Source organism: Fukomys damarensis, unplaced genomic scaffold (assembly GCF_012274545.1).
Source record: "Fukomys damarensis isolate Sample0158 unplaced genomic scaffold, DMR_v1.0_HiC HiC_scaffold_18, whole genome shotgun sequence".
NCBI lineage: Eukaryota > Metazoa > Chordata > Mammalia > Rodentia > Bathyergidae > Fukomys > Fukomys damarensis.
Window position 1 is genome coordinate 54,108,997 of NW_022900930.1, and position 23,753 is coordinate 54,132,749.

Genomic DNA, 23,753 nt, shown 5'->3' on the forward strand with positions numbered 1-23,753 from the left:
TGTGCTTCCCCAAGAAGCTGCTTCCTCTGCCACACAAGCAACTTGCTAAAGGGACACAGGGAGGACACAGGTGGCGCGTGGCACTGATGAGGCATCCAGGGGCAGAACTGAACCTATAAGGCTGTGGACTGTCCCAGTACAATCTCATATTCTCAAAGCTCACAGCAGCACAAATGCCCCAAAGAGACCTATCTGTTTATGTTTTGGAAGTTGAATTTATCAATAATGTGTCTAAACAAACACACCCAGCACACAGTACCATGTTTATAAAGCTCAGCTTCTTCTTCCACTGTGACAAAACTGCTGCCTAGAAATGCACTCATGAAGGCACAGGGAGCAGAGAAGCCCTGTCCACATCTGTGCACCGGCTGACACACACGCACACACACACACACGCACACACACACACGAAACACATTCCTGCTGGTAGGGGGAAGGACGCTGTGTCAGACTGGCTTGGAAACCAGACACAGACATCCCAAGCAATTTCCTTAATTACTACTTGAGACAAATAACCAAACGTCCAGTTGGTCTTTCTGCGAGACAGACGTGAAGGCTGATGGCCACAGGCTCCCCAGTTTCCAACAAGCTTGGCTGAGGACAGTGGCTCACAGCTCCATGGCTCTGTGCAGAGAGGAGGTGCACAGAGCACAGGGCAGCCTTTCTTACGTTTGGTGGTCTCCTCGCGGTCTCTGTGAAATGGACTTCAGCAGGGACTCGGGCCGGACGGCCACCGTTGGGGAGGTCTTGGGGCTGGAGTCTGATTCTCCGCTCTCGTCATCCCCCATGGCTTTGATGTAGCTGCCACTTCGCATCCTCCGGCAGGGGATCTCGTCCTGCTTGCCGCCGGGGGGATACCCACCCCACTCATCCTGAGGCACCTAGGAGAGAGCACACGCAGCATCAGGCTGGTTCCGGCTGTGCTGGGCAGTGCGTTCTCTACCGCCCCTCATCCACAATGAGATGCAGAGAGAGGTGGCTCTCACCACTGTCCTTTGGATCCTAAAAGGACACGAATATGAAATTATTGGTCTTCTTCCCATTATAAAAGTAACAGAAGCCTTATGGAAAAAGTGAGAAAATATCAGGAAAGTAGGAAGGGAGAAATCAATTTTTTTCAGCAGCTGGGAAAAAACATTGATAACACTTAGACTTATTTCTGGCATAAAAGGAAACTGCATCTTGAGAAAACTGGAAATGGAGAAAGAATGGAAGAACGGAAGGAGGAGGAAATGCCCAGGCCACTTACAACTTCTTTGCGCTGTGGCCCAGTAAGGGAGCGGAGGTTTAGCTCCAGAGGTCGCTCCAAATCATCTCTACCAACCACATGCACCTTCCGTTGAAGCCCGAGCACCTGGCCCCACGTGGCTCGTGAGGGTTGGTGCAGGGCGTGCACCCCCGCCAGCCCGCCGGGAAGCCCCCTTTGGGCCTTCGTGCTGCAGTTCTGGCTCAAGGCTTGGCAATCAGGACCCAGCAGGGCAGTATTTGGTGTTCACCTTTCATCCACGGAACTGAAAGTCTGTCTCTCCCTCACACACAGAATGGGCAGGTAAATGGGACGCTTCTGAAAATGGCCCAGGCAGGCAGCTCCAGGCCCGTTCCTTCCTGATGGCACAGTAGCTTTGATATAGCTGACTTGAAAGCCTAAATAGAAGGAAGCAAAATCTGGCAGCCTGCAGCTGCAGAGGGCAGGGAACTCCAAACACTCCCGGTCCCCACCCATCACATGAAGCTCGTGGCCCCAGCATTCCGTGTCCATTTCCTGCTGGGGACAGAGACACTGGTTACATTCCACAGGAAAGTCTTCAGCACTGGTGCTTTTCCCTGTGAATATCGAGGCCACGGTCCATGCTCTATGTTGCACTGAGCAGGTGCCCTGCAACTCCCTCTGGCAGCCCAGGCCCAGAACCGTCTGTGGGAAAGTGGCCTTGTAGCCGCAGCACCTCTGTTCATTTCCTACGTGACACTGTGTGATGGCCAGGACAGGAGCTGGGCCAGAGAAGTGTGCTTCCTCACACTCAGTACCTGAAGCTGACCAGGCAGGTGCTGTTCGGATCATGCCCCTGTGGGCAGAGCCCCCGCAGGGAGGACGAGTGGGTTGCTTCTGAATTCGGAAGGAGCAGTCCCTTGGGTTGGCTCCAGTACCTGAAGCTCACCTGGACCATAGCAGTGTGGCATTGGCAAATGCAGACACAGCCACAAGGATTGGGCTCCATGGGATGGAAAGCCGTGGCCCAGCCCTGCATCCACTGTGTGCTCTGAGGTGGGGTCTGTGGTCCCCTGCAGCCTGCGCTTTTGACATCTTTAGGCCATGCTCTGTGCCAGAAGTTATACAATGTAGAGCACATCTAAAGGTACCAGAAGGGCTGACGTCTTGGGCAAAGTGAAAGCTGTTCAGAGCACCTTGCAGAGCCCCCAGAGTAGCAGGCAGAGTAACCCATAGGCCTAGTAACACAAAGAAGGCTCCGTCAACAAGAAGCTAGAAATTGAGAAAATTGATGTCAATTTATTTGCCAGGCAGAATCTGAGTTTCAGGGGAGACATTAGTTCCTAACACCAAGCGTAGCTGAGCGCTGCGAAAGTGACCGATGACAGACAAAGGGTGAATTTCTCCGGGCACCTGACAACTCTCATCTGTGTGTCTCCTCACCAAAGTCAGTTTCTGATAGCCAGATGGAGGAGGATACAGTGAGCAGGCATTTCCGGGCCACCTCAGCTAGGCAGTGGGAGGCAGGAGGGGTTGGATCTTCACGGTGCTTGGCATACTGTTCAGTTTGACCACAGCTTAGCTTCCTGGGATGCATCAGGGACAGGAGAGCCAGTGTCCAGCATCAGGTCACTCGTTAGGGTGAAGAAGGAAAGAATGATAGTATCTTCTCCTGGAGTGGCCTCAAATATTATAATCTACTATTCAGACAACGAAAATATTATGGAAGAACGTGTATTTAGAGGTGAAAAGTTCATGAGGGTGTCTTGGTCTGCTTTTTGTTCCTCGAACTGGCCCGACATTCTCTGAAGAATCGCCGGAAGCCCAAGAGCAAGGCCCCGCTTGTGCTTGGCATCCAGGAAGGGCTCCTATGGCACTGTCAGGAGCGACACAGACAGCTGCCACCCTGATCCTTTCCCTTCTTGTAAAACCAGGAGTGCTACCTGGGACAACTTCTCAACCTCATAGAATCCCAATCTCCTTTCCAAACCCTCCTCCACATCCCTGGCATATGAATCACGGTTAAATTTCCAGCACAGGAGCGTTTGGAGACATATACAAGCCCTCACCCTCAACCCTGTCCAGCAGAGAGGCTGCCTGGGCCAGAACATAATGTCAGGTGCTGGCAGGGGCACCAGGAGGGGGCGCTGTGGGCTCTCCAGTTATTTTTCTCGTACTTATATTTTTAACGTTTTCATGTTTTCACTGATACTATGTTCCAGCAGAGAAGACCAGCAAAAAATGAGGTGAATTGGAGTGTGATCAGGGCAGGAGAGCCCAGTCCAGGAGGACACAGGGTAGTGGTGGCTGCTGCAGAGCTGGTGCCCAGTGCCTGGGCGGCTTCCTGACATGTCCAGTGGACCTCAGAGCTGGAGAAGCTGGTACCCATGGCACAGCCCTGCACCTGGCTCAGAAAGAGAATGTGCCCGGAGGTGGTCACCAGCAAGGGGACAGATGCCACCAACAGAGATCCATTCTGGCAGGCTAAGGGATTATTTTGCTTGTGACTCAAAAACAAGTTTCCATAAAACACAAGCTGAAAACTTTTTTCAACAGCCTGCAAATTAGCAAATGAGACCAGTTTGTATGTTTCTGTTCCCAATTTAAGGAGCCAGTTTCATAGCCTTTGACCCCCCCAAAAAAAATCAATGCAGAAAAATGTAAACCAGAGTCAATTTCCAAGTAAGAATTCAAGCACTAAACAATGCTTCCAAAGCATATGTCCCAAGATTATCGAAAACACAGAGGAGCAGTTCCAGAAGTTAGCACTAGAATCTGCAGGCCAGCGTGGCACAAGACCCAGGCAGCTTCCAGGATGAGTGCTTTCTTGCCAGTTGGCTCCTAGCCCTGCAGATCCAGGGGGAACCGGCCCCTCATGACCTCCCTGCACACCGGGGGGACAGCACGTGTAGTTTCCACAAAGGGCACCTACCTGCGGTGGGCACCACAGCACACTGTGACTCTCCCTGTAAAGATGGTTCCACACTGCATATTAAAATATCTTTCTTTCCTTTAAAGGCACAGATGGGGGTTCTATAATAATATTCTCTGTCAGGTGTTGAAACCAAGGAGAGAAAGATCTTCCAAAGCTGAGTTCCTGCAGGAAGTGTCCGCCTCGCTCGTCTGACTATACATTTGTTTGTGCTTTAAATCACACTAGGTGAATCAGGCGCCAGGGGGCGGCACGAGCAGGGAAGTGAGCCACGTCTGGGAGAGCTTTGGGGCCACTAGGCAGCCGCCCCTCTCCATCCTTGGAGACTGTTTCCATATCCAAGGGAGGCCCAGCTCACATCTGTCTGACTCTGAAAATGAGTTTTCCTACTTACAACTTCCTGAGCCCTGGACCTTACTATGCTTTGTATAAAACAAAAGCTTTTGGTTTGTGTTTTGCAGTTTTGATGAGCAATGGATTTTTTTTCAGGAGCACAACTGCCATGAAAATGGAGAGACGAGAACTTGGTGACGCTGACATTTTACCAGGAGCCACGGTCTACTGTGTCCAAACCCCAGGGGCTGGCAAGGGCTCCAGTGGCACCTGAGTCCTACCGTAATAGTTTGCAGCTTCTGATGCCAGCGATTCTTCACCTAGGAACAGGCATCGGAGTCTTCACTGCTGAACACTTCTGCGGCTGTGCCCAACATCTTCCATATCAGTGTTTTTAGTTATTTCTTTTCACTTTTGTTATACCTGAGATCCCGCCCTGTGGGGGCTGTGAGCGTGTGCACATGTGTGTCACCATGAATGTCAGTAGGTTATATGAAATTCATTCTAGAACAGCCAGGAAGATGTGAAGTATTTCTATAAATGGGACACCTGGTGTGTGAGTGTCAGAGTCGCTGTGTGGAGAGGAGAGCAGTGCAGACACCAGCATGGACCCGTCCTCCAGCGAGGGCCAGGCGTCTCCAGGACCTGGCAGGGTCTCATGAGGATCCTTTGCATTGCGTGGCTTCCCACCCAGGGAGCTGAGGCAGCCGTGTGGGCCGAAGAAAGAACAGAGTCCAGGGAAGGAGGGAGGAAGGGAAGCTGCTGGAGAGCCCAAGGGCTCTGGGAAGCAGCGTGGAGAAAGGCCACATACCACGGCCTTGACGTCCTCGTGGGGCCCTCTGCTCCAGCTCCACAGGATGGTGGCACCAACGCCATGTGGGGAGTGGGGTCCTGAAGCGCGTAGCCTTGGGGTCCTCGCTGTTCCTCAGTCCTGTGTCCTTGGCTAGAAGCTCTTTCCCTCCCCTTCTGCGGCTCTTTCCGTTTCTCTCTCTTCCTCTCGTTAGAGCCACTCTTGGCGAGCTGCGCTGGAAACAAGGCTGGTTAGACTGCAAGGATGGAAAGGAGCGACTGACCCGGAAGAGCGGCTGCACTCGGCTGAGGCGGATTCCCCCCAACTCAGGCCCTGTGGGTGACCAGGTCCTGGGAGTCCTGGCTCAGGAGGGAAGTGTCGAGAGAGCCCGTGTCTCACAGCCACTCTCCGGGGAATGGGGGCCGGGTGCCCAGGACGCACCACAGAGAATGCAGCAGGAGCTGCATCTGACGTGTGCTCCGACAGGCAGGTGTGAGCACTGTTACTCAGTGTGAAGCACACGTGCTCACTGTGGGGACCCAAGCACTCTGGGTTCGTGTTGTCTCTGTGTCGGCCATGCCTTATGTTTTCTGTGTTTCTGATGCTCGGGCCCCTGGGGCCTTCAGTCGTGCAGGGACAGCCCCTGCTCAGGGACGTTAGCAGTGCATCACAAGTTTGCCTTTCACATGCAGCCCCCCTCCGCGGGGTCCTCTCTTCCACTTCGCTGTCCCCCTGCCCTGTAGCCCAGGGACAGCACCATCCCAGAGCCTGATGCAGGCATCCTGATGGCTGGTCCCACGCTGGCCGCCTTGCCCATCCTTGCCGCTGGGAGCACAGTGCAGACTTCTGCTCATGCTGCCCTAATTCCTCCTGGCTGCCCGTGTGGCCCTGGTGACGCGCGTGGCTACTGAGGCCCCTCGTCCGGAGTGTGTGAGCAGCGCACTCTGTTCACAGCCAGGCATCTCCCACCTGGGGCCTTGCATACCACTTTTCACACCCCAGGACTCACCATGTGCAGCTGGTCTCCTTCCTTTCTGTCCCTCCTAGCCTTTGCTGTGATGGGGAAGGCTCTCCCCACAGGCTTGAGGGTGAGCAGAGAGGCTTCCCTGTGCCAGTCCCAGACCAGGGGATCGAAAGCAGAGGGGATGATGCTGCCACTCTTCATCCAGTGGGGCTTGGGTGTCTCCAGGGTACCTGCTGTGGTGCTCAGCTTACGCCTCTGCCTGAGACCCTGAGAGTGGAAGCGTCCTGAGAGGTTGTCAGCACTGTGGGACCCAGACCTGGGAGCCCCAACAGGTCTCAGCCAGGCTTCCTGAAGATGTGGGCATCCTGGGCTCCTCCATCCTCCCTGACCCTCCAGGGACAGGGAAGGGCCTGTCTCATGGAGTTCACGTGGGGCACCTGGATGCCCCCTGGAGCAGCAGAGGAAGGATGTGCCTCCTCACTGGGGTCTTTGCCAAGTAGTTGGACCCCCACCCACAGGAGGCGGCAGGAGATAGGCTGCACTCCCCTCCTTCCACAGGCCCGGGTCTGGATTATGGAGCCGATGCCAAAGACCAGAGCAGAGCCTGCCTCCTATAGGGCTGGCGCCTGCCCATCTCCCCTGTGCTGCGTCCTGCTCTTTGCCCCTCACTCCCTCACAGCCACCGCGGTGTGGCTGCTGATTCCACTGCCACAGTCCTTCCTGTTCCTTCGGTGACAGCCACAGGAGCTCCGTGAAGGCCGTGTTCTCACCAGAGCTGGCACAGGTAATGAAGCCGGCAACTCGCACACTCAGAAGCCACTCATGAAACCAGAGCAAGGGTCAGCCAGGACAGAGGCGGCAGGAAAACACAGGCTCAGCCCACAGGCAGGGACTCAGGACCTGCCTGACCCAGAGTTCATTCAACTGCAGGGAAACTCAGCAAGACACCAGGAACACAGAGAGCCAGCGCAGCAGGAAGCGGTCCATGCCCCAAAGGAGGGATTCCGGAGAGAGAGATCACTAAAAAGAGTCACATGAATCCCAGAGCTGAAAATCACAATATGCAGACTAAAAATGCTGCGGAGCCCCAACAACAGGCACGTCAAGTGGGACAGGCATTTCTGAACCCGAAGACAGGTCCTTTGAGGTAACCCAAACAAATAGAATTAAACAGAATTAATGAAGCCTGAAAAAACTCTAGAGCACTATTAAACAAACAAATATTTGAATTATGGGTATTCCAGAAGGAGTTGAGGAGAAGGCATAGAAAAGATTCAACAAAATAGTAAGTAAAATGTTCCCCAATTTGGGGAAAATGTGGACATCTAGATCCATGCATCTCAAAGGACTCAAAATAAATTTGACTAAATAAAGGTCTTTTATGCGGCAGAATACAGTCAAACCATGAAAAGTACGAGACAGATAATTCTACAGTCAGAAAGAGAGAGCATCAGGTCCTATCTAGGGAAACCTCATTAGCCTCAGAGCAGACTTCTCTCTCTGCACAGGCCAGGAGAGAATGGGGTGGCACATTCCACACCCCAAAAGAAAACAGAACCCAAACTGAAGACTGTCTGCCACGGCTTGGACATCACACAGCTTCTCCTATGTGAGAAACCCAAAATATAAATAATTTAAAGTGCAAAATAAAAGAGAAAATCAGAAAGAATCTGCCAACCAAGGGCACTATATCCAGGAAAGCTAGTTTTCCAAAGCGAAGGGAAGCAGCCTTTCTAAGACATGCAAGCCTGAGGGAACTGCTGCCCTGCCACAAATCTGCTCATGAGAATCTCTTGTCCGGACGTGGGAGGGCTACAGAGATCATCGTGCGAACACGCGAGTGCAAACCCGTGAGCAAAGCAGATGAAGAACTGGATCAGAATTTTAATACAGAGAGAACCCCACACAATACAAGCAAACAAGCGGGGAAAGGACATAGAGAACAGATAAACAAAACATGACAGCAGCGAATCTCACAGGCCGTCTCCCACCTGAGCTACCATGGCTTCTAGATGTGGCAAAAGCGACCCCTCCCGGCTGCCTGGGAAAGGGAGGTGGACCGGGCAGTCCCCTGAGGGCTGGCGAGGGTCATCCTATGTCAGACACCAGGGGCAGGATAGCCAGGGACAGGGTGGAAGGGCACGGGGCGCAGGCGAATGCCCTCCCTGGAGGCCCCCAGGCCAGGCCGCACCGAGTCCCTGCCCACTGTCCCACCAAAGGCATCGGATACGTGGTCTTGGGCAGTTTGTTTGGCAATGCAGAAAACACAGAACAAGAGCTTGGGGAGGAATAATATGGGCCAGGACCTCTTCTGGGTCTGTGCACAATGTTTGACTTACAATCTTCTTCGGTGTTAACTCCATGCTCAGTTCAGGCTGAAGGTGGAAGTGAACCGCCATCCTCTGTTCATGCAGAGCTCCAGTTTTTGGAGAGAAAATGAACGGAGATCCTGAACATTTACATCTCCCTCCCTGCTCTTCTAACTCTTACACCAGCACCTACAGACAAATCCATTTAGTTCCCTGAACTAAAGTGCAGTTCTGAAGTCAAAGCAGGCTGGTGAGGAGCCGGCAATCTGCATCTTTCCATCAGGAAGTGTAAGTGGTCAGCAGGGGGCTCCTTTGGTGACTTGTGCCCTGTGGTGCTGTGGTCTCACGAGGCCCCCACCGTAAGCCAGGCGACCGCTGGGGACAATGAGGATGGAAGGTGGCACTGCTGCCTTGCTGGGGTGGAGGGGAGTGGAGTTTGCTGCTGGAGGGGAGGGCCCTCGTGGACAACGGTTCTGGGGTGCTTCTGGGGGCCCCCAACCTACCCAGCCTGAGGCCAGGGCCCTGTCTGGCTGTGGGATGATGGTGTGCAGATTAACTTCGCAGGATGCGTGATCCCAGAGGGCAGTGAGGCTGGCTGCAGTGAGGACGGGCTGGTCACGAGCTGGTCGCAGGGGAGGCGGCCGCCGTGACCGTCCTCCCTGCTGCTCACACATTATGTGCTTAGTACAGGGGATTCACTTGAATGCTTCCCTTCCACTGAGCCACATCTTTTCACGGTACCAGATCACAGTTTGTCAGTTTCGTCTTTCATGGTGCTCCCAACAGACATGATGTTCGGAAGCCCGCAAAATGACTACACTGAGACCGCAGCTCGTCTGACCCCTCATGGATGCTGGCTCTTGGTGCCCTCAGGTCCAGCAGAGCAGGGGCCCCGCAGAGATGGGGTGCTTGACGAGGCTTCCGATGCCCTCCAAGGCCAGCTGAGAGCAATGACTGAGACCAACATAGCACAGCAGGAGCCATGGGCAGGGTCCAAGCACAGCAGCACTGGGGACCTTCTGAGACAGAGGGCTGAGGGGCATCTGCAGGGACACTGGATGGAGTCCAGGCCACGGGTCGTGGGCCAGCACTCTGCTGCCAAACCTAAGGCGTTCAAAATGTAAAATAGTCCAAAGGTGGAGATGGGAGAGGGGCAGAGGGGAAGAGACTCAGAGCAGCAGCCCATGACGGCCCCTCCTCCGCACCCTGACACAGATAACCCGCTGGAAAGAAGGCTTCGCCTTGGCAATCTGTGCAGTAACTCAGTTTTGAACATACTGAAGAATTACGGTTCAGTTGTGCGATCGGTATTGTGCTGTGTCAGGAGTCCTGTCCGTCAGTGGATCTTTCAGGAATGAGAGTGCGAATGGAGGTGTTCAGAGACACAACTATGTATTCTGGGGGGCTGGGGGCCTGGGGAGGAGCAGGTGGAGCAAGACGGACCTGCTCCACGGCCTCTGATGGCGGGACAAGCACGGGCTCCTTGTGTGACGTTCACTCTCCCGGGCCAGTGGAATTTCTCATAGCTGAACACTTATGTGGGCTGTCTGGGGGCCTGAGCTGCCCAGGCAGGGCTGCACTGGGAGCCACGGGGCAGCGGGCGGCACGGGCCAGGCAGCCCAGGGAAATGCCAGGGTGGCAGCATTGTCCTAATGTGTTCACCAGACACCAAAGCAGACCTCTCCCAGGTAAACAGAAGAGGCAAGATAATGACACAGTGGGAGTACGTTCACTGTGTCCCTTTAGCTAAGGAGAGATAAATCTTCACATGCATGAGGATGTTAAAGTTTGCCAACTACAAGTGAAGTTCAAGCAGCTTCCCTGCTATCAAAATAGTGTTTTATGCAACTGGCAATTTGTGTCTGAATAAATCTGTCTCCACCTGTGATGTAGTTAGCATCACTTTCAGAACTGGCCCAAGATCCGGGTCAAGGTGCAGGAGGAGCGGGCTGGGCAGGGTCTGCACCACGGGCTCTGCGCCAGTCCACAGCTGTCTCTGTTCTGATAATTGGTCACCTGGCGGCTCAGTGGGCATCTAGCACCATTACCAATGCTTCCTGGATGATTTCTCCAGACCAACGGGGCCATGGCACCTGCTCCCAGGCAAGCCGGAGAGATGCGTGGAGGCGAGGCCACCTAATACAGTATGAGTGTTCAGGAAGCCCGAGAGAGACTCACTGGTCTTGCTAGCAGGCACCACGGCCTGCAGCAGGAGCTGCAGCAGGTCCTCTGCCATGGCATGGTGGGCGGGCAGGCACTGATATAGCCAGAGCTTCCTGGCATCCCTGGTGATGGGTAACAGCATGATGAGGAGGTGGAGAGGGAGCTGTGTAAATGCAGGGATCCACAGTGTGACGACTCCTGGCAGCCACTGTCTGTCATCCATCTTGTTCTTGGCAAATTCATCTCAGCCCCACCCGAGAGAAACAGATTTCCTGTACCACGGGGTCAAAGGCACTGCCAGCTTGGCTGCAGCTCAGGAGACAGGCAAGCCCACACCACTGGCAGCTTCAGAGGCCCACATGCCACAAGGCCAGTGTATCTCTGGGCCTCCAGGAGTGGCCCATCGTGTTTACAGTGATGTCCAGTGAAAGTAAGTCCTGAGAGGCCCGACGGCCAACGTTAGTCTCTGTGGCTTCCTACCAAGCTGCCTGAGATCACTGAGCGCTATTCACAGGAAAGTGAAGCAACCTCAGGGTCGGTCCACCAGTGTGTGAGTGATAGGACGAGGTGGTGTTTGGACACACGGGATAGTCCTCTGCCTCAAAAGTGATGGAAACCCTGCCATGTGCAGCAACATGGCAGAACACGGAGGACACTGTGCAAGACCCACAAGTTTGGCACACAGTCCCACTCCTGGGAATGCTAAAGCACTGGGGCTCACAAAGCAGAGCAGGGGAGGGTGGGGAGACGTCGGTCAAAGGTCACAAACCTCCTCAACTGGAGGGAAAATCTCAGGGACCTATTTACAACACGGTGACAACAGTGAATGACCACGTGTTACACACTTCAAAGTTACAGGAGGGAGGCTACGGGTTACAATAAAACATGTTCCAAAACAACCAGAAAAGGGATCGAAAGTTCCCTAAAAATAACTACTGTTGGAGGAGGCTGAGTGGCCGTCACTCTGCTCTGATCAGTACCCATCACAGCGATGTGTCACGTGATCACTCCACGCCCCACACACTGGGAGAGGCCTGGAGTGTCCTGGCACAAACACGCAAGGGTGAGAGGCAAAGTGCAGGCTAGTGAGCTTGACTCCAGCTCCTACAGCACACAGGCGCCTCAGCATCGCTCCGCACGCCAGTGTACTGCCTTCCCCGCCAGGCGAAGGTGATAACCGCTGTGACCCGTGCACACGGGCCACCCAGCAGGGTGCCTTACCTGGAGGTAGTGGCACGGCCGTGGGGCGGGCTTCACCTCCGGGTGGGCCAGCGGCTTGTCCAGGTGCAGCGAGCTCTTGCGGTAGGCCTCCTTGGCCTGGCTCACCGTGAGTGTGGACCAGGAGCTGCGCTTCATGTACTTGGCGTCGGGCGTCAGCGCCAGGCCCTCACAGGCCGAGCACTTGACGTCGCTGTTGCTCTTGGAGGTCTTCAGGGACAGGTCCCCGAAGGGGCTGGGCAGGGCCTCAGGGTAGCAGTGGGCAAGGTGGTCCATGTGGTGCCGGGTGGACATGCTGGGCGTGCGGAACGTGCTGTCGCTGTCCAGGTTGTCGTCTGAGCTCCACCAGCTGCTCATGCTCGACTTGTGCTTGCCCTCAGGCTTGCGCTCCTTGCTCTTGCTCCGCTTGCTGTGCTTGGAGTGGTGGCCATGGTGGTGGTCGTCGCCCCGGCTGTCGCCCTTGGTCCCGTTGACGTTGCTCTTGGAGGAGCCCTCCAGTGAGTGCGACTTGGTGAAGAGCTTCTGTACGGAGTGCACCAGATGCCGGATCCGGCCCGGGCTCTCGCTGCGCTGCTCGGGTGCGGCCGAGGCTCTCTGGTACTGCAGCGTGTGGAAGCCGTCCCTGTGCAAGGGCAGCTGCTTCTCGAACTGGTCCAAGAGGTTGGCAGGGATGCGGTTGACCTTCGTGCTGGCGTGCGACATGGTGCAGTCATCCCTCGCGTCGTAGTGGGAGCTGTAGTGCATCCTGGGAAAGGTGCTGCTGGACACATGGTCTCCCAGAACCACGGGCATCATCACACACTCCGAGTGCACGGAGCTCCTGGGTGAGCAGCGGTGGTGGTCCAGCGGGCAGCTCTCGGCTGGGCTGAGCAGGTAGGGCTGCCGCATGTCCTGCCCATGGCGCAGGTGGTCCTGGGGGTGCTCGCAGTCGTCCGGGGGCGTTAAACCACACGTGTGACCAGTGCACAACGGTGGTTGGTTTCGACCTGCGGATAAGCCTTTCATGTTCCTAGGGACAGGAGAGTATCTTTCCTCATTGAAGTGCTGCGTTGGGGACCATGAGTACTGCTGGTCTGTTGGAAAAACAAAAATGTCACTTAGTACCTCGCGGCCATACTGATGGGAGCCCCATGTTGGAGCAGCAACACATGCAGCTCCCCCGCCATAGGAGCCACTTTTTCTAGCCACAGTGCCCATTGGTGCTCTGGGCATTCAGGGGACCCCTAGTGCTCAGTGTGGGAGCATTGAGGAAATATTGTCCTCAAAGGATGTTCATGAGGGGTGATCAAAAAGCACAGGAATGTTCAAATAAAACAAAACTGTTGCAGTAAAAGACACATTCCCAATGAAGCCCCCTCACTTTGAGCACACTTATCCCATCATCCTTACCACTTCCTGCAGCAGGTCTGGAGTCCCCTTTCCTGAGTGTTTCTAGTTGCGCTGTCCTGGCTGACTTGATGTCCTGAATTGATTTAAAACATTTCCCTTTCACAGTCATTTAGACTTTGGGGAAGAGAGAGAATCACCTGGTGCCACACCCAGTGAATGAGGTGGATGAAGACACAGCCTTTACCAGCCTGCCTTTCCTTTGGATGGTGCTCAGCAGCAGAGTTCATTGCATTTTTTATCCCACCTCATAAAGACACTCAAGAAAGACTTCCAGAACTGCTCCAGAAAGTGCGAGAACCATGGGATGTGTTCAGTGTGAGGCAGAGCATCATGAGGGGGATTAAGAGCAGTGTCTTTCACTGCAACAATTTTTTATTTAAACATTTACCATATAGTTTGATTGCTCCCTTTACAATGGCAAATATTTAACATCTCAAATTCGTTAGGTCTTTCAACAGATTCTGAGGTACTAATAAAACATTTTTTGGGGGAAACTTAGCTATATTTCCATTAGATTTGAGTATTTTGATTCAGCTTAAGAAATCTGAAAATTAACATTTAGTATTTAATTAGTATTACCACTTGGTAAGCTAACATGTCTTACATGTGTGCCTTAACCACAAAATCATTCAATGCCACCTGTTCCCCTGGAGGTGAGCAGTGCATGTGGCTTCCTCAATCCATCTGCCCATGTGGGGACCACCATGCTGCCTGCCACACTCGCCAAGGACAGACCTGGCTCTTCTGGGGATGTGGCTGGAGATGCAGACCCTTCCTCACCCCATGTAGGCTGTGCTCCACTGCTGTATCTCAGTTTCTTCCCCTGCTTTCCCCTCAGAATGAGTGTCCTGAGGGTCTCCTGCCCCTTGGCCTCCAGTAGAAGGGATGCTCTGCCCTGGGATGGATCTAGGGAGGATTCTCAGGGTGCCCTCCATGTTACGAGTTTGTTCGCACACCTAAGAGTCCACTTTGTGGAGACCAAGAGGTCTGACACGAGGCACAAGGCACTTGGGTGATCCAGCTTCAGGAGTGGACATCAGTAGCTGTGCTGCAGCCCAATGCCCAGCCCAAGGGTGGACCACCAGAGCAGCAACCAGCTCTGCCTCATTAGGGGTGTGGCTCTGGAGTCTCTGAGTCCACACTGTGACCCCTATGTGATGGGACTTAGTTTGATGGAGAGCCAGGGCCCTGGGCTGAGGGACAATTAGCGTTTATTGGCTTTATCATCATCGCTGTAACTGTTCCTACTTGACACTCACTTGAGTTGTTATTTGTAAAGTTCAGGGTTTATGAAACCTAAAGAACTGGATCCTGGGATTTGCTGCACATCCCTAGCTCTGGGCTGTATCCTGCTGTCCCTGCCTCCGTGTTAGTCCCAGGGCAACACTTGGCTCCCACTGGGGCCAAAAAGGCAAGAAATGAAGTCTCCTTTTTCCCTCAGGCGAATGGGTGGAGAGGAAGCACAGAGCCAGGGGCTTTAAACAGTGGGCTCCTCAGGACCTGGGCCCCGGGACAGTGGGCTTTTCAAGACCTGGACTCTAGTACTGTGGGCTCCTCAGGACTTGGGCCCTAGGACTATGGCTCCCTGAGCACCTGGGCTTTGGGACAGAGGGCTGCCTGAGGACAAGGGCTCTGGGATGGCTGGCTCCCTGAGGCCTGGGCTTCTCTGTGTTTTATCTGTGTGCCAACCCTGGCATAGGCCAGATCCAGACCAGGCTCCCACAGTAAATAAGGCTGCATGGGCTGCCTGGACTCATTTGCCTCACACTCAGGTTCCTGTGGGGCTCCATGTTCTGGCCACTCTGTCTTTCCACAATGCATCCCAGGCTGGCAGGCTTTCTCAGTGCTGGTTTTCTAAGCACTCTGCACACTGCCACTTGCTGCATTTGTCATCAGAGCTCAGGGCTGAAAGGGACAGCAGAGACCAGGTTAGGGCTGGCTCCTCCCCAGCCACCACCCACTGGGATTAGGTCATGGACTCTTCCTGCCTCGAGGCTCTTGCCCCGGGTCTCCCTCCACAGCCTCCTATGGCCCCATCCCTGGCTGGGGATGATCCTGGGGCTGAAGTCACCTCAGAGCTTAGGGCCCCCAGTCTGAATCCCAGTGCATGGACCCAGGGGAGACAGAGACACAGGCTTTTCCCTGTGCCCAACCCCAGCTCCACAGTCACTGTGTGGCCAGGTGACCAGTGCAGGGCTAGGCCTCAAATGCCCCTTTCCAGGCTTTAGCACTACAAGGGCCTGGGACAGCTCAGACACAAAAACCTGTGACAAGGACAGGCACAACTCTGTGGGTCCCTGGAGCCTGGCCGGAGGACTTGTCCAGGAGTGCCCAGGTAGAAGAGGACATCAGCACTCCTGGGGGGTCCTGGGCTCACAGAGGCCCCTCCTGCCTCTTCCCATGGCATTCAGGGTCTTTCTTCTTCAAAAGTCAAGTGTCACCACAGCACTTGATTGTGTTGGAGGCAATAATTAGAATATATTATACTTAATATAATTATGAACAAATTTCAGAGGAAATTCAATATTCACCTTTTAAATAGCAACACTACATCCTCTAGTCCAGACTCAACAGCCATACAAAGTTGTCATGCTTTTATCTTTTGCATTATTTCTCCATTAGCATGTAATTTAATAATTCTAATCTCCCTTCACAGCGAAGAGCAAGCCCATTATCGCTCCCCTCATACGTCCCACTCTTGCTAACACTTAGCCTGCATTATGAATGAGGCTGTGGAAAAGCACAGTACTCAGAGATGGCGAACCTTTTAGAGCTTTCCGCGCTACAAACAGCCTGCTGCAGCACAGGTGACACAGGTTCGCCACCACTGGTGTAGGTATTAAAAATTTAACAAAATGAATTAAATTTAATAATGCATCATGTTGACAATGCATCTCATTCTTACTGTGTAGGATGCATTTCCTGGTTATGTGTAGAAATTTCTACGTTCTCTCATAAAATTATCACCGTGACAACAGACACGCTAACAAGGTACCAAAACAAGTAGCAGTACTGAAAAGTGTAACGAGGACTTGGACTATCAGTTTTTTAAAAATAAGTATGTACAGATATACTAAATACTTAGGGACTGATAATTTCTCTTTGTGAAAATGAGGTAACAAAACAAAATGTGGAAGACATCTTAGTTTCTTAATTTCCAGTTGTTCACAACCCTTTTGTCATTGCGACAAAGCAATCACAGGTGCTGCTCATCGGTGTACAACCATCTCCCCGGGCTCAGGCAGGATGTGAATGTGTGGCTCACTGCAGGACCCGGATGCTCTGCCCCTTCCTTTTAATTTACCTGTCTTAGTACCTGCTCTGTCAGCAGCTCGTGAGGCAGGAAGAAGGGTAACAACAGGCAATGCACTGTTTTCGTGTCTTCCTAGCTGCCTGCCGACCCTCGGCTGGCCCTTCAAGCACACAGTGCTACCTCGTCACAGGGTGGGTGGAGAACGGGTTGGAGGTGGAGTTAGGGCAACTTTCCCAAACTGCAGACACAGCGGACACTTCCTGGGAAACAGCTGCACCCATGGGAGACCATGGGGTTGGCCCGGGCTACTCTCTTCAGGTGCCCTCCCTGTGCCACCTGCCTTTCTCTGTCCCCAGGGCACCTACCCAGTGACCTTCTTGGAGGCTCCTGGGCTCTTTAGCCCCTGGTACACAGGACACAGCAGCACACACAGGCCTGGGGGCTCATGGGAAGCCCATCCTGCACCATCCTGGGCAGAAGAAGTACAAGGGCTGGAAACTGGCAGTTGTGAACACTGCTGGGAGGCTGAGGCAGGAAGATCCCAAGTTTGAGCTTAACTTGGGTAGCAATAACTTAGCAAAACCCCATCTCAAAGTAAAAAATAAAGAAAGGGTGGGGATAGAGCTGTGCGCAGAGGCTCTGGGTTCAGCCCCAGTACTGAAACAACAAAAACAAAAACCGACAAACCTTTAGCCAGACTGAAAAGAAAGACTGACTTCTGAAGTCAGAAATTAACACGCAACAGGACTGTAAGAGACTACAGTGAACAACAGCGTGCTGACACACCAGGCCGCACAGAGACAGAGAATTCACAGAGACACACAAATCACTTCAAGAACAAATACAAAACCTTGGCAGGCCAAATAACAAAGAGATTAAACCAACAACCAAAGGTCTCTCAACAAAGGAAGCCCAGGCCCTGAGGGCCTCACTCATGGACCCTACCTCAGCTGAATAGGAATTAACACCAGTACTTGAGAGACTGTTCCAGAAACTGAAGGGAGGGGGCTTTTCAGCACTTCTGTCAGGGCCAGCATCACCTTGATGTCGTAGAAGCCTGCGGGGGAGAGGCTGAGGGCTCCGCTGCAGGGCCCCTGCACAGATCTGGGTGACATCGCCGGGGACAGTGGTGCAGGTGCCTGAGTGGTAGCCAGCATATCCCTCAGTGCCACCCACATCACACACGGATGCTCAGTGCAGACCTGTGGGGAGCTTCCATCATGGGCCTTTCATGGCCCTAGTGACAGGGCTGGGCGCTGGACCAGCCCAGAAGACGCCTGTCCTCCTCGCTGCTGCCGCTGGCTCTACGCAGAAGCTGATTCTCTCTTGGCTCCTGTTGATAGGCTCGTTTTTATGTCGGCCCTTGCCGGGCGTGGGCTGTGCAGGTGACTGTCCCCACAAGGGTTTTGCGCCTGAGGCCTCACCTGTGTGTACCTGGGCACCTCCTGTAGGTAAGGAAGTCAACACTGGGGCCCAAAGCCCTCCAACACCATGCGACTGTGCCTTGGGGGCACATGGCCTTTAACGTTCTTTGGGGTCCCTTTGCAAACATGCTGTTTGTTGAAAAAGCAGATGAGAGTGTGGAATCCACCCCAGTGTGTGCTGAGAGGAGGAAGGGAGAGGGAACAGCTGCTGGGAGAGGACCAGGGTGCACTGCCTGGTGGTTGGACACGCATGTGTGTCACCTGACCTCTGATACTCCCCCGACCACTCCCTCTCCAGCTGGGCCTTTGACAGTGTGCCTGGCTCTTTATCCCCATACCCAAGATGACAAAAGCCAGCTCCCAGAAGAGGGAGAACCCAGTGCGCCTCTCTGCCGGTAAAGGAGGTCACACGCCCCCTCACAGCAACGGCCACTCCACACAGTTCCCTCTTTACAACATCCTCTTCAATGGAACCAGCGCTGCGCTCTGTGGGAATCGGCTGGGGACCTGCTGTTCTTCCACCCACTCTGCTGGCTGGGCCTCCAGGAACTTGTGTCTGTGCCTGGGCTCAGCCTGAGACCAAAGAGCAGAAAGGCAGCATCTGGCAGCCAGCAGACCAGCACCCCTCCCCGCAGGCCCAGGGACTCCACATCAGTCCTGAGTGTGGACTTCTCAGCGCCCTGCAGGAAGCCACAGCTGCCTGGGTTCCTCATCCAGAGTCCCAGCCAAGGGCAGCTGCCCATCCCCGGCAGTGGTGTTTCCCTACCTTGGGTTCCTGAACCCTAACGAGTGCTTTGTGCTCCCTGAACTCTTCCAACTAAATCCAGCCTCTCCTCTGAACATTCACAGAATTTCTGTGACTGTACTTCCATATGAAACCGCCTCATTCATTGATTTGGCGTGCATCCATGCTTTCGTCCAGCACCCAGCTAGGTGCTGGGGGCAGAGATAACCAGGGCAGGCCCTGTCCGGCAGCAAAGCCTGGAGACTATAGTCTGCAGCAGGGCTGGCTCTTGAGTAAATCGCTGCAGCCCAGGCGGGAAAGGGCCAGGAAACTTTGGCAATCATCCACGTGGATCTCAAGGCCGGATGATCATTTTTAATTATGCCGAAATGCTTCCGCTTGCCTTTCGTCTGTGCACTTCTGCCCTAGCACACACATGCACACAGCTACACATATGCACAGGGATGTAATCACACACACATGCACAGAGCTACACATATGCACAGGGATGTGATCACACACACATGCACACAGCTACACATAGGCACAGGGATGTGATCAAACACACATGCACACAGCTACACATATGCACAGGGATGTGATCACACACACAGGTGTGCACACGTGTGCACATGCACTCACATGTGCACAGGGACTTCCATGGCAAACTGAGCCCCAGGGACACCCAGACAGCTGGGCCGGAGCTGCTCACCTTGGGCAGCTCTCGACTCTTCTCCACAATGGACCTCAGAGGGCCCTTAGACCTGCTCAGAGGGTTGCTGTGAGCAATGCGTGTGCTAATTCAGGCAAACACACACTCCAGCCTGCAGTAAGCACACGACCAATGCTGGTCATTTGTCCATATGTTCTGAGCCTGGCCACTTCCGTGTACAGGGGAGATTAGTGTAAAAGTGAAAATGTTTCACTTGGAGTAAAAATATAAAGGGGTGGGAAAACCTGGGAGAGAAGTGTCAGAGAGGGAGTGAGATGTCTGGCAAAGGGGGGCAACTGCACGCAGACCTGCTGGCCGCAGCTGAAAACTGCCAGCCACAGCTACGAAGGGGTCGCTCATGACCTCATTTCTGTGGAGAGAGTGCCTGGGGCTGGCAGCACAGGGAAACTCAGACAAACACCAGCTTAAGCTGCAAGTTTATCACGTGAGGCTTAAAACACTTCACAAGAGTGGCAGTGCTGCACTTTTCAGAATGGAAAAGGCCCCTTGAGTCACTTGAAAATTCAAATCCTTCTATACATCTGCCTCTGTAGAGCTCATGGACACCATGGATGTTGGCATTTATTCATCTATTTTTGCTTAAGAAATGAATCAGATGGTCCTCAGTTACAAAATGAGGTGCAACTTCAGAAGCAAGTGCCTTAGTCCCTCCTGTCTGTGTAGCTCTGATCTCACGGGGTTCTGCTAACAGTCACAGGCAGGGATCAGAGTTACTCACAACTTACAAATGAAGAATTATTGCTGTAGGAAGGAAACTTTCTCAGGTTAAGTAGCTCCTATGAGTCCAAGTTTCTCTTGGAACCCAAGTCCCTAACTTCTGCCTGTGCCCTTTTTATCACCAAGAAACTGCAAGGAGAGTCCAGGGTGCCTTCACCGCTCCAGAGCTGGGCTTCTGAGAGCCCATGTGTCTTTCTTGCTCTAGGTTTGGGGTATCCTCCTCACTTCAGAGCTGAGGTCTGGAGAGCCCCGGTGTCCTTGCCCAGGGATAATGTCCTGAGGAGCTTGTTCCTACTACACTGAGCTGAGTCTCAGAAAAGGTCTAAGTCTTTGAATGAACATACTAGGGCTGAAGTTACTCACATGCATCTCTTCTCCACAGACTTTGTCAGAGCAATCTTCTAAGGCACATGTCTGGCACACAAGGGTCCAGAACCACATCCTGCCCTAATTCACCTGGTTTGCCCACCTCCTGGATGAGTTCATTTACCTCCCAGGCAAGCTCCAGCCATGCAAAGATCCTCTAAATAAGCCCTGGATCAGCTACACCTGTGTCCCGTACCTTGTAAGTGTCTGGCACATCATGGTGCTCAAGTACAATGAACTAAATTGAGAATTCTGCTCAGAACTCATCCCTTCCTGAAAAGCTACACCCACCCCATGGAAGTGGACAAGGCCAACACTGTCTCATGGAATCATGTCCAGGAACAGAGAATGAGGTTTGGTTTAAAAATAACGCTGAACTCACCATTTTGGTAAAATCAAGGCTATTACACAGCCCTCCAACTATGCATATTCACATGAGTTCAAGGCTTTGTGAGCTCCAGGCACACCTGTCTGAATGGTAAGTTCTGCTTATGTTGTGGTCATAGTCCACACCCTGACACCTGATGTCTGCATAATATACACCATCATAGCACGGGCTGTCTAGGTCACTGCAAGGGCTGAGGGACGGGATCCTGATCCATCACAGTATGAGGCCTAGCAGATGCTGGCATGTTTGTTGGCAGTAGAAAGGATAAACTACATCTCCCTCCTTGGGTAATGTGCATTCCAGACTCTCAGAGGAAGAATTTGCTGACCCATCCAGTGGCCCTGTTGGATACTCAGGTCTGAGGGCTGCAGCCTGGGAACAGCAGCTGGGTCCCCTGCCTGCAGTGTCCATGGAGGCCAATGACATGCTAGAAGGATATCCCCAGCCTCAAACAAGTAGCCGGGCCAAGGAGGAGACAGGTTTCTCTCTTCACTCAGGCAGCATCATGGGAGGTTGCTTACTGATAGTAACCCAAGGTACATGTTCTCTGTAACCAGGATGAGGACTATGGCTGCTTGGGAAGGAAGAACTGCACCCATGGGCAAAACGGGGCCTAGGCCACATTGGGCAGAAATGAGCTGAGGGTATCCTCATTCATCTGAAGGGAATTGACCCTGGTAAGCCTCCACCCACTCAGCCAGGACAGAACTGACCCTCTGAACCTGATGGAACTGATCCAAGGAAGACTGACCAACCTAATCAGGACAGAAATGCCCCAGGAATGTTCACTCATTCAACCTGGATGGAACCAACCCACTCAGCCAAAAAGAAACTGATCCAAGGAAGATTCACCCACTCATCCAGGATCAAACTGACCCAAGAAAGGTTCCACCTCTTTAACCAGAAAAGAACTACCCAAGAAAGATTCACCCATTCCTCCAGGATGGAACAGATCTGATGAAAGCTCCACATATTCAACCAGGATGGGACCAACCTGAGGAAGATTCATCCATTCATTCGGGACAGAACCGACCCATTCAACCAGAATGGAACTGACCTGAAGACTGACTAGTTTAACCAAGAGGTAAATGCCCCCAGGAATGTTCACTCATTCAGCCAGGAGGGTTTACCCATTTAACAGTGGTGTTAGATTATTTTTAGGACTTTATTAACTCTTTATTTTTTATTCCATAGTGATCATGCATACTGATCTCTCCCTTTTTCTCCTTCTTTCCCTCCCCACCACACAACCTACCTTGTGGTTTATCTTTGTTCTTTGACCAGCATGTTCAACAGTCTGACCAGTAATTTGTAAGGTATGAAATTAGCTTTTAAAAATCACCACTGATTTCATCAAAGCTGTAATTTAAGCAATGCTTGCACAGGGATGAGGTTTGGTAGTACAATATTAACTTAAGAAGTTTGTGATTCTGAACCCAGATGTCCAACTCTTCAAGTCTTTCTCAGAATTTCATGATATTTTTAATTAAGCAGTTTCCTGGTTGAACTTGCTATTTAATTACAGTAAATTACCAAATGACATCTTATGTATGGCCTTAATAAATAGCTTTACATAGATCTTTATGGTAATACTAAAAACAATGGTTTCCAAACCACTGAAGAAAACTGCTATTAGTTATAAACCTAATCCCATTATTCTTGAGGCCAAAAGGCCGTAACCTACATTTTATAGTAGAAATATTTCTGTGAAATATAAGTTAAGTTTCACAAAAGTAATTACTATTGTTTTTCAAACATTTTCTACTTGAATTCCCTTTGATAGAAATCATAAACTCTTTAATTTAAACTAATCAATTTTTTTCTCTTACCTTTCCTATAGTTTTTGGTAATTATCTTATTTTTTGCTTTGACAAAAATGTGTAAGTTACTGATGATTCCTAAATGCAGGCACCAGAACTAGCAAAGAAGAAGCCTACTTTAAAGGCATTTGCTTTTGAGAATTATTTCATAAGCAAATACAATTTGGAAATACAACTTGCAGTGATTTTTAAAGTAGTATCGATGACTTTCTCATTTCATAAACTTCAAGCGTTAATCAAATTTATTTTAAGTTTTAAGGTGACAAGCAATTCCTGTTATAAGTGCTGCGATTCAAGGGAGGGAAAGGGAATAAATAGAGAATTAAGATGCACTGTGTGCATGTACTAACTCCCTATGATGTACTGCAAACATAGAGTGATAAAAAAGAAAAGAAAAAATTTTAAAAACCTTGCAGTTTAGCCATAAGTAGTCAGGTGGTGGCCATTTATGCAATGTAGTTGAAAAATAGTGTATGTTTAAATTGAGATTTTATTACAGTAAGGGGCTGGGATATAGCTCAGTGGCATCACACAAGTGCAATGTCCTGAGTTCGATTCCTGGTGCCAGGAAAAAAAAAGAGTTTATTTCAGTAAAAGCAACATCATCATTAATCACCTTCAAAATAGAGTTTATTACAGTAGAAGCAACATCGTCGTTAATCACCTTCAAAACATTCCTCCTTGCTCATTCCGCCATTCCCGCCACTTCCTGAAGCAGTTCTGGAGTCTTCTTTCATATCTTCATGTGTGCTGTCATGGCTGCTTCGGCATCCTAAATCATTTGAAAATGTTTACCTTGCATGGTCATTTTGACGCTGGGGAGAAGCCAGCGGTGGCATGGGGCCCAATGTGGTAGAAAAGGTGGATGAGGACACACTGGCACATTTTTACAGCCTGCCTTTCTGCTGGATGGCACAGCTGATCACACTTCGTAAAGACACCCAGGGAAGAGGACTTCTAGAACCGCTTCAGAAAGTGGCAAGGACGATGGGATGAGTGTGCTTAAGGGAGGGGTATCTGGAG

The 23,753-nt window shown here is 52.0% G+C and overlaps 1 protein-coding gene across 9 annotated transcripts in view; it reads right to left on the reverse strand.

Annotated features, from left to right (window-relative positions):
• Positions 1–23,753, reverse strand: part of Dlgap2 (DLG associated protein 2) — a 437,601-nt gene that overhangs the window by 64,677 nt on the left and 349,171 nt on the right. For all 9 annotated transcript variants that reach the window (XM_010620360.3, XM_010620359.3, XM_010620357.3 and 6 more), the window contains 2 exons: positions 11,920–12,989; positions 670–881 (listed from right to left, as the gene is read on the reverse strand). In XM_010620360.3, coding sequence (XP_010618662.1) covers positions 670–881; positions 11,920–12,989 — 1,282 coding nt within the window. The remainder of the gene's footprint in view (positions 1–669; positions 882–11,919; positions 12,990–23,753) is intronic.